Source organism: Cryptomeria japonica, unplaced genomic scaffold (genome assembly GCF_030272615.1).
Source record: "Cryptomeria japonica unplaced genomic scaffold, Sugi_1.0 HiC_scaffold_217, whole genome shotgun sequence".
NCBI classification, from domain to species: domain Eukaryota; kingdom Viridiplantae; phylum Streptophyta; class Pinopsida; order Cupressales; family Cupressaceae; genus Cryptomeria; species Cryptomeria japonica.
Window position 1 is genome coordinate 141224 of NW_026729039.1, and position 14198 is coordinate 155421.

The 14198-nt window shown below is 30.2% G+C and overlaps 1 protein-coding gene across 1 annotated transcript; it reads right to left on the reverse strand.

Annotated features, from left to right (window-relative positions):
* Nucleotides 1–7334: 7334 nt before the first annotated feature.
* LOC131045676 (peroxidase 2-like) lies at nucleotides 7335–10257 on the reverse strand. The gene is made up of 2 exons (XM_057979270.1): nucleotides 9870–10257; nucleotides 7335–7660 (listed from the first exon to the last, which is right to left on the reverse strand). Exons 1-2 carry the CDS (start codon nucleotides 10255–10257, stop codon nucleotides 7335–7337), a joined length of 714 nt encoding a protein of 237 aa, XP_057835253.1.
* Nucleotides 10258–14198: the final 3941 nt, after the last annotated feature.

Genomic DNA, 14198 nt, shown 5'->3' on the forward strand with positions numbered 1-14198 from the left:
AATAAATATTAATACTAACAAGGAATCATAGTAAGCTATGAAAGGAAATAGAATGTGCAACATATAGATGAAGTTAATTGCCATTTAGCCCTAGTGATAAAGAAAATCTTGAATTTGTGCTCTTCTTTGGATAATATTTTTTTTTGTCATATTCCTTGTGATTGGAATAGAGTTTTTGATTGTTTGGCAAAATGACCTTCAAAGAAATTGGATAGGTGGGATTTGAATGATTGGGGTCTCTTGGGTCCTGAGTATACTGAGACTTTGGAAAAGTTAAATAGGGAGGATAAAATTTTGTAGTTGTTTTTTTGGTGGAGTTCTTTTTGGGACCTCAATTTGTCGGTTATTGGGTGTTCTTTGTATAGCCTTGGGAATTCTGCTTTATACTTCTTGATTTGTTTTGAATAAATTTTCACCCCCTTCTTTTCAAAAAAACATTAGGAAATGAAATAATCAAAATTCATATAATTTTTTTAATCAATATTACAATATCAAGCGATTCTCTAGTGTGAAATTACTAGTATACCTCCATATCCCATATTGTTATACTAAACTAAATTATTTGATCACATCACTTAAGTATATTATATAACTACTAAAGAGTGTATATTGTAAGAATTGATCCAAGTTTATATCTATTTTAGTAGCTCTTTGAATCTCTTCCAATACAAATACATACAAGTATTTTGATCTTTAAAATATTATATGATAGAATAATTTTTATTCTTCGAGAAAAATAGTTAGCCTGAGAAACACACAAATAGGTGTATATTTTACTAGAATCATGATAATAATAAAATTGTATACATATAGGGTATTCAAGAATCCTTTCCAATAGGTTCATGATATTTATAAACCCTTTTTTAGACATACAATACGGTGTGAGAGATTTATGACCATATTAATGAAAACAACCAATAACATAAAAGTATAAAAAAATTAAAACTCTCTGATCTAATAGCTCAAGAAATACTTTCACAATCTCCTTTTTATAGGGAAATAACATTTAACCCTGAATAATTAGTGATAAATTCACTTGGACCTTTTTCAATAAATGATGATAAAAAACCAAATTTCTACAATATCCCTATTTATACCACCTAGGTAAAAAAATATGAACTAGCAGGGCCATTAACTCATAATAGTTTAGCAATAGAATCAAATTCATAGTCCACCTAATTAATAGTATACTACTACCTTATCATAGTCATAGCATAAATTCCAAATAAAATTTCCATACTATTACCTATTGATAAGAAAAATATGTATTAATAATAATAATTTACAAGTGAAGTGTGTTAATAAGGAAAGATGGCCCTTGAGAAGTGGTCTAAGTGAGAAGAGATCCTTCGTGAGGGGTCTCTCTAGGCCTGAATCAGGGTAAAAGCTCAAGTTTCTCCAAACAAAAAAATACTTGTATTTTATTTCAAATATTAATATGATTCTAAGTTTTTGACTTGCAAACAGTAAATTTAATTAAATATTTTTATCTAGTATGAATATGAGTAGCTAAGGTTCTATAAAATAAAAACACTATTGTCATACTATATTCCAATTTTCTAATCAGTTTAATTTTATTTATTTTAGTACTTTAAAAAAATATGTTTAAAAATATATTTATGTATAGTAGCTCCATCTCCTACTCAATTTCACCTAATAAAATTCTGACGTATTAAATTTGAAACTAGTACATTGAATTATAGATCCAATATCACATTTATTTTGAATACAAAATATATAATGCAAATTGAGATGTACTTATTTTAGCTCTAGTAAATGACATCATATGTAGAAGAATATGATGACTCGAGTATTTTTTAAGTAAACATGACAATGTTTTTTATTAAGGTAAGGTTTACTTTTTACAAGGACCAAACCTTGGAACAAAACAAGGAGGTTACCAAAGAGGTTACTATCAACAACGAAAAATAAATGAGGATTGAAATTACTCAAAAATGAATAGTGTATAAAAAAGGAGGATTGAAACAACTCAACAACCAACTTGCAAGTGAATAATCCTATAGTGAAACCAAAAAACTAGCAAACAACTAAGAAAATCAATTAAAATCTGAGTTTAAATCCAACTTTATCCCCAACAGAACTACCTAAGAAGAAAATACTTTCAAATAATGACTTTTCATCCTTGTGTCAAACAACTGACCTAGAAAATGAATCATCATGAATGGAGATTTAGTGAGTAGGGGAGGAGGCATCATTAAAATAAATTCCACCCAAATGAGACCGGGCCTAGAGAGAGACACCTCTTGCAATAGAGATTGAATATCTAGAATAACCAAAGGGAGAGATTGAGTATGTATAACAAATGAAGGAAGAGGAGAGCAGTCCAAGTCATAGGGCACTAGGGCACCGAAAGAGGAGACAAAATATAGGGCATCTAAATTGGTCGAAGTGATAGGGGAAGGAGGGACAAAATCCATAGGATCATTTGAATCATCATTTGAGTCATAAGGGAAAATCTTGAAATGGCTCATAAGATAATTCTTTCACCAAGTAGAGGAACACCTAAGATGAGAGCCAAGAAGACAAGTAGAGGCCAAATGCATAGTATCAAAATGTCTATGGTGAAAGAGAATACTGTCGTGAACAATCATTTGAGTCCAAATTTGTTCATTCACCTAAATAAATATCTTTACCAAAAAATTTATTCACAAATCCATATCCACAAGGATATAGGCATAGGTAGTATCAAAGAAGTTACTAGTATCTAAGTTCACCTTAAGGAAACAACCCACTGTATTACCAATAGCTTCATAAGTTGATTAAAACCAAAATTGTAGGGAAAGATAGGTATTTCTTACCCAAATATAGAGAGGATAAGAACCCAGTTCCAAATCCCCACATCAAGGATACCATCTCGATCTTCAAGAGAGCCAAAACAAAAAATAAATAACCCATAATCACAAGTGTGGATTTCCATCTAACCCTCAACCATAGGAGACACTAGATTGAAAACAAAAAGTGAATTTAAAACTATTACTTTGTAGGTTGATGAAGGATTGAAACATCATTATTTTTATTTCTCTTCTAACTCTAAAAAAAGCGAAATAAATTAATCCTTTCCCATGTTATTATCAATTATTTTGTTGTTGGAGCATTATATCCATCATCATAATCATCCAATATTTTCTTATCTTATTTTTAGTCCAATAGGCTATATATGTTAGAAGATCCCACTAAAAAAGTCATGTCGTGCATGCCAAATTCTAGTGGTAAAAAAATTTCACTTTTCATATTTTTTGGTGGAAGGAGAAAATGTGATTTTGCACTATACAACCATTCATATGCATATAGGTGAGTATAAATTTGCCTCTCAATTTCTATTTGATTGAGTATTTATAAATCTCTATATCAAATCAAATTTCAGTCATGAAATCTTAGCCCTTAAATCCCAATAAATTTATATCCACTTTTCATTTGTTGTAAATTGTTTGAAGAAGCGATTGTATGGAGATTGGTTTTGGTTTGTCTCCTACTATGGCAAGGTTTCTAAAAAAATTCTCAAGACTTTTCTCATTTATTTTCATTGACATTGTTGATAGTAGAGAAAAATTTGTGTAGAATATTGAGGTAAGTTACCTGTTATGATCTTAACGATAACCCCAATAATTTTAGATCCACTTTTCATTTACCATAAATTGACTGAAGAAATACTTGTATGGATATTGGTTTTGGTTTGTCTCCTACTATGGTAGGGTTTCTAAAAGTTTCCTGCAAACTCTACCCATTTATTTTAATTGGTATTGTTGATAGTAGGGAAAAATTTATTGAGAATCTCGAGGTAAGTTACTTGTTATGATCTCAATTTTTAAAAAAAAAATTTGCCATGTCTAAAAATTAAATTCTCATTTTCATTTATATAGATTTGAATCAAACTGTATTTCAATTGTGAAATATTTGCTATCATAAAAATCTAATATTTTTAGATCCACTTTTTATTTACTATGATTTAATTGAAGTAGCAGTTGTATAGGGATTGGTTTTGGTTTGACTCATTAAAAAAAAAAAAATTGTGGTAGGGTTTCATAATTTTTTCTTGCAAACTCACATTATTTTTTCTTATCAAGCATTGTTGATAGCAGGGTACAATTTGTGCGGAGTCTTGAGGAACGCCACTTGACATGGCCTCTATGAGTTTTATTTTCTGAAATCTTTGCACAGACAAAAGATTTGATTCTAAAAATATCTATAATAAATTCTATATTTTTTTTTGTTCCATTGTATTATCTCATTAGTAGTTTTCATTGTTTTTTGTGCTCAAATTATATAATTTTTTGTGTGTTTGTGTTCAAATTCTATCATACAAATTACAAGCCTTTTTCATGCTTTGATGGATATCCATGCTCTATTTGAAAGCTCCCATTTTGGCAAAGGCATGAAATATGCTTGCAAAGGTTGTGGAATTTGGCTTTACACTTGCCAATTACATTTTCTTGAAAGTTTCTAAAGCAATTTCAACAAATCTATGTTGTACATATCCTTTGACCGTGGAATTCCATGAGACCACATTTCTTTGAGGTATTTTCTCAAACATGCTCTATTGCTTCCACATTTTTAATACATGTCAACAAGGACGATGATGACTCGAACATCTAACAAAATTTTTCTATCCTTTTTTGTTTGAGAGATGTCCATACCCTATTCGACAAATCTCCCATTTTAGCAAAGGAAGGGAGGATGCTTTCACTTTTTGCATATGTCTACCAAAATAGTTGCAACTACAACATCTAATTATATTTATTTATCCTTTTATACTTTGATGAATCTCCATACCTTGTTCCAAAGCTACCATTTTGGCATAGGCAAGAAGGATGCTAGCAAAGGTTGTAGAAGTTGAATTCACACCTGTCAATTTTGCATTTGCTTGAAATTTTCTAAAGCGTTTTCAACATATCCATTCCATGTGACCACATTTCTTTGAGGCATTTTGAAATAGTTCACTTGCCTTGTCAATGCTTCCAGATTTTGCATATATGTTTATTAAAACAGTTGGAACTCTAACATCACTACGTATGCTAATGTCTACACCATTATTCAATTTCATCATAATTTAACCTAAAATAATAAATATTGGTTTTTATACTTTTTTTGTTTTAAATATTTAAACATTTAAATATTTAAACATTTAAATATTTTTTCTCTCTTTAATATTTCTTGGTTCTTAGCTTTTTTAGTTTTCATAAAACTTTAAGGTTTAGATTTCTAATATTACTATTAGTTTAAATTAATAATATACATAAACATTTTATAAATTTAAAGATTGTTTTATTTTATTTCTAAAAATTGTCACATTAATTAATATTTTGTACTTTTAATGTCAATTTTTTAAAATAATTCTTTTCTTATTTCTTTATGATGATTAATGTAATTTTATGTGTAAAAATATGATATACAATTTTTAAAAAAATAAAAATTGTTCATTTTAGTTATGGATGATATCTTTGGAACATTTTAAAAATCATTAACAAGTTATGGATGATATCTCATTAACATTTTAATGATAACAAGTTTAGGGAAGTGGAATAGGGGATCAATAATATGTGAGACCACCCTATGCAAAATTTATGCAATATAGTCACAAAATTGTCAAATCATCGGTTGATAATATGAGTATTGTGGTGGCCAAGATTGGAAAAATTCACCAAGATAGGGTTTTTGTTGACCTAGACAAGGATAAAGATCTAGGTTCTGAGGATACTTCGGGTCCAAGCTAGAGAACTAGGGCAAGTACAAAGAAGAAGATTGCTAATATGCCTCATGACATATTGGAGTTGAAGGAAGTGGCCCAAAGGATGAATCAACTTGGAGTTGAAGTTTCTGAAACTTTAAAGAACCTGGGTTAGTGTTGTGTCATCTGTTGGTGTTGCTATGTTCTTCAACTAGCATTTTGCTACCTTTTTTATGGTTTTGGGCTAGGTTCCTCTCTATTTATCTTCTTTTTCTATGAATCTTGTTGTTTTTCTTGTCTATTTTGTTTTGTTGAGCTTTAATGATACATTATATGTAATTTTATTCTAAAGGGTTTTAGGTCCCTTCAAAATCTGGTTTTGCCTTAATCAAAAATATTTTAAAAATTGTTTATGATCAGTAAGTTCTTATTGTTTTTAAGAATGAAGTTATTTGAGTGTTAATGTAGGTGTTTCATATAAATATATAATTAGTGATACATTACTATTATGATAAGATTAAAAATAATAATATAATAACAATATAAGATGATAGAATAATAATGTGAACTTCTATTTTATTAAAATTTGTAAAAATATTAATTATATAATTTTTTCTTAATTTAAATTTTTTATTAAATAAAAAATTATATTAATTTAAAATTTATTCAATTTTACATTAAAAAAATTATCACATCGATTAATATTTTCAATATTCATGTCAATTTTTTAAAATATTTTCTCTATTACCCCTATACACCCTTTTGTTAGTTTGTTGCATGGTTCTTAGTTTAAAAATATTACTTTGTAGTTCCTAAAATGTATTGTTTTATGAGTTCAATCAAGTAAATTATTTTGAATGAGAAAGTTGCCAAAAAAGTTGCTCTTTAGTAAAAGAATTCTTACTAAATTGACAATTTTTAATGGTGCTATTGGTTTCCTGCCTTCAACTGAAATAAGATTGATAATGCATGTGGACAAAATCCTAGAATTTAATATTCAGTTTATGAGCTTGATTAAATGTTATAACTTGTCCAGACCATGCTTCATTTGAACAAGTCCAAGTCTTGGCTTTGGTACCTCATACACACTCAATTGACAAAAATATAGAAAAAACATTATAGGGCATTTGAAAGTGGTTGTCAAGAGAAGTATATAAAATAATACAACCAGAAATTCAAGCTTCGGAGTAGCCCAATTTAAAAAATATTAAATTTAAATACAGATTTTATAAATTATAACTTAAGATACAAAATAATTAAACATCAAAAATTTATTCATAATTACCATGGTGGAACATTATCTTTGCATTTGTAAGAGGATACAATGTTTATTTACAAAATCATATATGAAAATTGCGAAGTCTTAATTTCCAAATACATATCATGTATTTCTTCCAATACTACATAAAATATATCTTCATTTCGACATAACTATTGCACTTGTTGAAGTCCAAGTGCTAATAACTACTCCAGCCATTGACATTCACATACAATCTCAATATTCCTTATCACTCGTAAGTCTTTTAATTACGATATTTATTTTGTGAACGTCAATGACCTCAAATCCTGATTTATTAAACTGAACCCTTTATATTGCAGTAAATATAAACCTATGATACTAAAACAGTTCATGACTCTGTTATGGCCATCAATTGGGCTTCCTACAGTTTTTCCGGATCTTTCCATTGCTATCAGTTAAACGACTGATGTTTCCCATTTTCACCATGGCAGCAGCGAAATCTGTGAAAAAGGTGTTTTGATTGGTACTATATGTTTTCACCTGAGAATCAGCAGAACCTCCATTAAAAAGCTGCTGATCAGAATGTAAAAGTCCTTTCTGGCTTCTCAGATTTTTGTAGTAGTTGTTGTCAAAGGTTGTGGGAGTTTGAAGATCTAACGGTGAAAGGTTACTTCTTTCAAAAAAGCAACGACAGCTTAATTTTTCTTTGTGACTCTGTCCCAATGAAGACTGTACTGCTCTCCATATTAAAGTTATTATTTAAGGAGTTGAAGATTAATGGGAAAACTAAAAGTAGAGACGGATTAATGGTAGTGACATCGAGCTACTAAGACGTCAGGGTCAAACGCGCAAAGAAATGCTAACAAATAAACGCCAAGAAAATATGGCATGTTGTTTTTGATATTTGGCTAGTACCAAACACTAAACGTAAGCCAACCTTCAATACAAAAGAGTCAACATTACATTTGCTAATAAAATTGATTACTGCTCATAAACTTCTATTGGGGGAGAGGGGGTTATTAGTTGGGAGGATCTTGGTATCATATGTTGTTTTAATATCTAATCTTATAATATATTTATATTAGATATATTAATAATTACTTCATATGTAAATAGAAACAATTAAATGTTGGTTAAAATGGATTCATACATGAACATAAGAGAATCTACTACTGTTATAAAAAATATATATAACTAGTAGTTGCACCGTTTTTTCGTACACTAGAATGCCGATAGTTTTTTTAGTTGATCGAATCAACAAATTAAAATGACAACAATCATGTTGGATTGTATCTTTGATTCTTACACAAAGAACTGAATGCACACTAAAAATAATAGTAAATTATTATAGCAATCTTTAATTATATTATTATATCTTTTATGATTTTATTACAATATATTATTTTTTTATATTGATATATTATTGTTATGTAATTACGATGTAAGACATTAATCTAAGGATCCATATTTTTATTCTTAATGCTTCTTTTAGTAAGCTCTAAAGAGATCAAAACCTTAATTCCAGGATTCTAATGTTTATCTAATGTATTGTAACAACACCAATTAAAGAACAAGGTGGAGAGAAGAAACAACCTTATTAAGAACCTTAGCTTCCAGAATAGAAGGAGAAAAATAACTTTGAGACAATATTATTTGCTAATTAATTAGGAGGATACACACCAAGTCTAAGGAGAAGAGTCTCAGAAATGGACTAGGGTGACTCAAAATCTTCAAAACGAGTAATTGAATCATCTGGATACATCATAAGATGGCCGAGAAGAGAATTCTTCAACCAAGTTGAATATAGCTTATAAGAACTATGGTAACAAGCTAAGGCCAAGTGACTAGTAGCAAAACATTGCCTACAATGGAAAGAAATACCTTCATAATCCACAATATGAGACCCTAACTAGTCACTAACATAAAGCACAAAATAAGTGTAAATATATTCATTATAAAGTAAAATGAATATGTTTCGTTTCACATAAAATATCATAACTATCTAGTATAACTGTGTCATTTCTAAAATAAGATGCTCAATTAAACAAGGTCTTGTTGTCATAATGAAAAATACTATTCTTATGTGTACAACTACAAGAGTAACAACATATGCATTTAGTAGTTTGTTTAATCACAAATATAAAAGGTGACCACAAGAAATACATTGTATTTTGCAATGAAAAGTGAAGGATTGTCAAAAAAAAATATGATAATTGAAAGTTGAATATACATTTCAATTTAAACAATAATATGTTTTTTATTATTATTTAAATAGTATTGTGTTGTTTTAATAACAAATAGTGTTATTTTTGTGTTCAACTATTGAGATATTTGTATTGGATATAAAAGTTAGAAATAACAAAGATTTATGATTACCAAAAGGTATTGAGATTATTTAGGTCAAGTATATAACCTATATTATAAATAAAAATATGATATTTTTCTAATAACAAGTGATATTTTTTGTTATTAGTATGTATACCATGATCAAGTTTTGATCAAATCTCTAAAAATTCAAGACTTGGACACTTCTTACTAGATGTGTGATGTGACAAGCTGTTTGATAGATAAGAGGTCAATTCACATTTCTTTAAAAATGGTGTTCCTACAATATTCCATGCAAATGTTACATGATTGCAAAGTTAGCTATAACAACTACTGATCCCTCTCTCCTAATTATTAGGACAATTTCTATATCAAAGTTGAAATGAAAATTCTATACTATTAGAAATTGATTTTTTTCTTTCCTTCTGATTCTTCTAATTCAATATATATCTACACACATACATATACACATACACATACACATACATACATAGAGACAGTGGTGACATGGATGAAATAGAAGTGACATCTAATTTCAGTCATTAATGAATAATAATATAGAAGTGGTAACTAATCGATTAAGAGCTTTGGATTCATCCATAAATTTTTTCTACTGACTTGACTTGATGATGGTCAAAAGATTATAGAAGGATTGCCCCATCAAAACAGCAAAAACTCCAACAGAACATAAACTTTTAAAGTTTGATTCATTAACTTTATGCCCAATGCCAAGTAGAGAATTTAGGTTCATTTTCCTCGTAAAAAGAACCCTCAATAGGATGCCGAGAATTATACGATCTAATTCTGCATTTTGTTTTAATTTGGCATCATTGTTGAAATGGCCAAGCAATCGTGTGGCTGGGTATGGTATTGAATTTTGATAGAGCAAACCTGTATGTCTTGATATTCTATATAGATATATTCGGTACTCATTTTTGAAATGCAGAGTAATATGGTCTTCTTTAGTCCAGCAGTCCTCGTAATTTTTATTAATGCCAAAGCTCATCGCTTTCGCTTGTGAGAACCATTGGACCTATTCTCAATCGGAGGGCCCTCACAACTTAAGGAAATGGTCCGCGAGAATGTCAAAAGTTAAGTTATTAAATTTCTTTGAACATCTAGCATATCAACAGTGATCTCATTGGCAGTGAAGTCATACAAGTATTATAAAAAGGGTCGAGCTACTAGAATATTATATTGATGAGGCGAACTCTCATAATCCTCAGCTGTTGTCAGAGGTTTCGAGATCTTGGAGTTTCAACAGATTCCAATTCATTTATGATCCAATGACTCGTAATCTAAGCTAAGCCAGCAACCGAGAACTCCCAATCTTGATCATTTTTTATTGGTATTTAACATTTTTATGCTTAATGTGTTAAGTTTTTTGTAGCTCGAAAGGTGTGATTGTGGAAGTTTCTTAAATGCAGTTCGTGTTGGATGTTCAGCAAGAGGATATTTTCTATTTTGTATTTATAATGTTTCTTAGAGTTGTGAGGTTATTTCCAAGAACGGTTTTATGTGTGGATAGTCTTAGTTGTGTAAGACAAGTTTCTTTTCTCACGTTTCATGTAAGAAAACTTCCAATTCGCATGTCATGTAAGGATTTAGTTCCTTTCCCGAGTCATGTAAGGAATGTTTCTCTTAGGATGTGTTGTGTGAGGAAAGTTTCACTTATCTTGCATAGTTGATGTTTTCATCAAGAAGGCTATATATGTAAGATCGTTCTAGCAACTACTATGAGATTCTTCTGAGATTGGAAGATTTGTGAAGTGAATGCTCAAAAGAAAATTTGCTCTTGACGCTGAATAGAAGATTCAACATTGACAGGTTTTTCCCCACATTGGGGTTTCCTGGGTATATCGGTGTTATCTATGTTTATTTGTTTGGTTTCTTTTGAATTTGCTTCTGCTGTTCATTTAGTTAAATAATCCAGAGTATTAATTGTTACAAATCAGATAGTTTATTTTCTATGATATTTGTTGAGCAATTAATCGGTTGTTGGGTTATAGAAATTAACATGGTATAAAAGCTCTAAACTCTGAATACAAAGCCAAGTTTTGTTTCATAGATTTCTTCAGATTTTAGTTTTCAACTTCTTCGAGGGCCTTAGTTTGCAATGGCAACCAGTGTTCGATATGAGGATAGGCTCAAAGGGTGCATCGAACTTCTTACAGTAGAAGGTTCAGATTACATCTGTTCTCAAGGAGAAATGGGCGTTGGATCTATGCTAGTACAGAAATGACTCCTCCAACAAATGATCCTATTGCCTAGATTCGCATGAGATCAAGGAGGCCAAAGCTTAGAGGATTATCCTTGATGGGGTAAAATATCATTTGATTCCTCATCTATCCAGGAAAGACACTACCAAAGAAATGTGGGATATGCTCACAAAAATCTATCAGAGCGACTATCAGAGTCATAAGATGATGCTCAAGAACAAGTTTCAAAACACAAAGATGTCCAAAGGCTAGAACGTGACCTCTTACTTGTCTAGATTGACACAGGTCAGGGATGAGTTGGATATTGTTGGAGAGATGATTGTTGAAGGTGAGGTAGTCCGGATAGCCCTAAATGGATTTACGAAGCATTGGGAAGTGTTTGTCAAATGCATTGTTTGTCGTGGTCGCCTACCTGACTGGGCGAGGCTTTGGGATGATTTCATCTAGGAGGAGCTTTGTGAAAGCATTCATCAGGGGGGCAGACAAAGAAGGTTGATGATGAAGAAAATCTTGCACTTGCAAGAAAGGGCAAGCAAAAATTTGGTAAAGGGCAAACTGAAGGGTCATCTTCCAATGATGGGAAGAAGAAAGACCTAAGTAAGATAACAGAAAATAGAAGTCAGTTGCATTAAGTTCTATAGAGGCCGAGTCCAAGTATATGGTAGTCAGTATGGCTACATGTGAGGCTATCTAGCTTCAAAAACTTCTAGCTGGTCTTTTCGATTAGAAGCTAGATCCTATGGTCATTTACTGTGATAATCAGAGTTGTATCAAACTCTCTGAGAATCCTATGTTTAATGATAAGTCAAATCACATTGAGATCAAGTACCACTTCATCACAGATTGTGCGGAGAAGGGGATAGTGAAGTTGCAATACATTCCTACAGACGAACAGGTAGCAAACATTCTGACTAAAGCTTTGGTGAAGAGTAAGTTTCTATTCTTCAGAGATAAGTTGAGTATTGTGCAAACACCTTCCTCACTAAGAGGGAGTGTTAATTTTTCTGTAGTTTGAAAGGTTGATTGTGGAAGTTGCTTAAGTGTAGCTTGTGTTATATGTTCAACAAGAGGATATTTTCTATTTTCTATTTAGAATGTTTCTTAGAGTTGTGAGGTTATTTCCAAGAATGGTTTTATGTGTGGATAGTCTTAGTTGTGTAAGACAAGTTTCCTTTCTCATGTGTCATGTAAGGAAACTTCCATTTTGCATGTCATGTAAGGATTTAGTTCCTTTCCCAAGTCATGTAAGGAATGCTTCTCTTAGGATGTGTTGTGTGAGGAAAGTTTCACTTATCTTGCATAGTTGATGTTTTCATCAAGAAGGTTATATATGTAAGATCGTTGTAGCCACTAGTATGAGATTCTTTTGAGATTGAAAGATTCGTGAAGTGATTTCTTGAAGGAAAGTTTGCTCTTGAAGCTGAATAGAAGATTCAACATTTACGAGTTTTTCCCTCAATTGGGGTTTGATGGATATATCGATGTTACCTGTGTTTATGTGTTTGGTTTCTTTTTAATTTTCTTCCGCTATTCATTTAGTTAAATAATGTAGAGTATTAATTGCTACAAATTAGATAGTTTATTTTCTATGATATTTGTTGAGAAATTAATCGGTTGGTGGGTTATAGAAATTAACACAATGTACAGGTTTTGAGGAGTTTTACATAGTAGTGATTATTGCAACATTATCATAAGGATTAAATGTGTACACATTTGCATTCAAGATGCATTTGACTGTATAAATGACCCTTTCATTATGATCCTAATTGGACAGAACCATGTTTTGAATTGAAAGATCATCTTCAAGTAAGATTTTATGTTTTAGGATCCAATTCTTTTATGTTTAGTTATATTTTTAAAAAATTTATAAGGTTTTAAGCTCATTTCTAGTTAGATTATAATAAGAACTTTTATTTGTAGATTTCTTATATAAATCTAATTATTTCTTAATTTTAAATTCATTTTAAGTTTCTACATATATTTTTGTCTTGTATAAATGTGTTGTTCTTGTTGAATCAAATGATCAATATAAAGGGCTCATGATCATTTCTATCTTAATTCTTTTCCATGAGACCAGTCTTTTCCTTATTCTATTAGTGGTTAAGTTATAAATTTGTTCATTAATGATGTGATTGCTAAAAGGGGCAAGCAATCTAAGGTTATCAAGTGAAAAGCTATATCGATTGTTAACTTAATTTTTATTTTCAATATTTTTTTATTTTTTTTTCATAATGAAATATATTAGAGAATGAAGAAACCATTTAATCCTAGAGATGGCTTGTAGATCAACTCCACATCTTCTTGTTGATTAGAGATTTAACAACCTTTTCCAATAGGTAGGCAAACTCACAAGATCACCTTACACCTCCTAAAAATTAATTGATCTCTAAAAGAAATTGAACTACTTCTAGATCTGTTATCAGATTCTACAATGCAAAGAAAAATTAATGATCTATGTAAATGTTTGACTTTAGTGAGATTTCCATTAATTACCAAATTAAACTAAAGGCCCTATAGTTAGCAATTCAAAAACATAAATCTAATTTGCGTTCAAATAAATTTGCTATAGTAAAATCCTAGGCTCATGAAAATCAAACATTAGCATTCAAATATGGAAATAAAATCATTCTATTATATGTTTGTCATTAGGATTTAGCTACTCAATGTAAGTGTCGATTTGATACACTTAAATTTTAAATTTATTTTACTTATATGTTTTTGTTGTTTA

Excerpts from the sequence above, each read along its gene's own strand:
- LOC131045676 (XM_057979270.1), bottom strand. The coding sequence starts at position 10,257 with ATGAGCTTTGGCATTAATAAAAATTACGAGGACTGCTGGACTAAAGAA. Across the intron at positions 7,661-9,869 it reads TTTGACCATCATCAAGTCAA|TACAGTCTTCATTGGGACAG; the intron begins GTCAGTAGAAAA and ends TATGGAGAGCAG.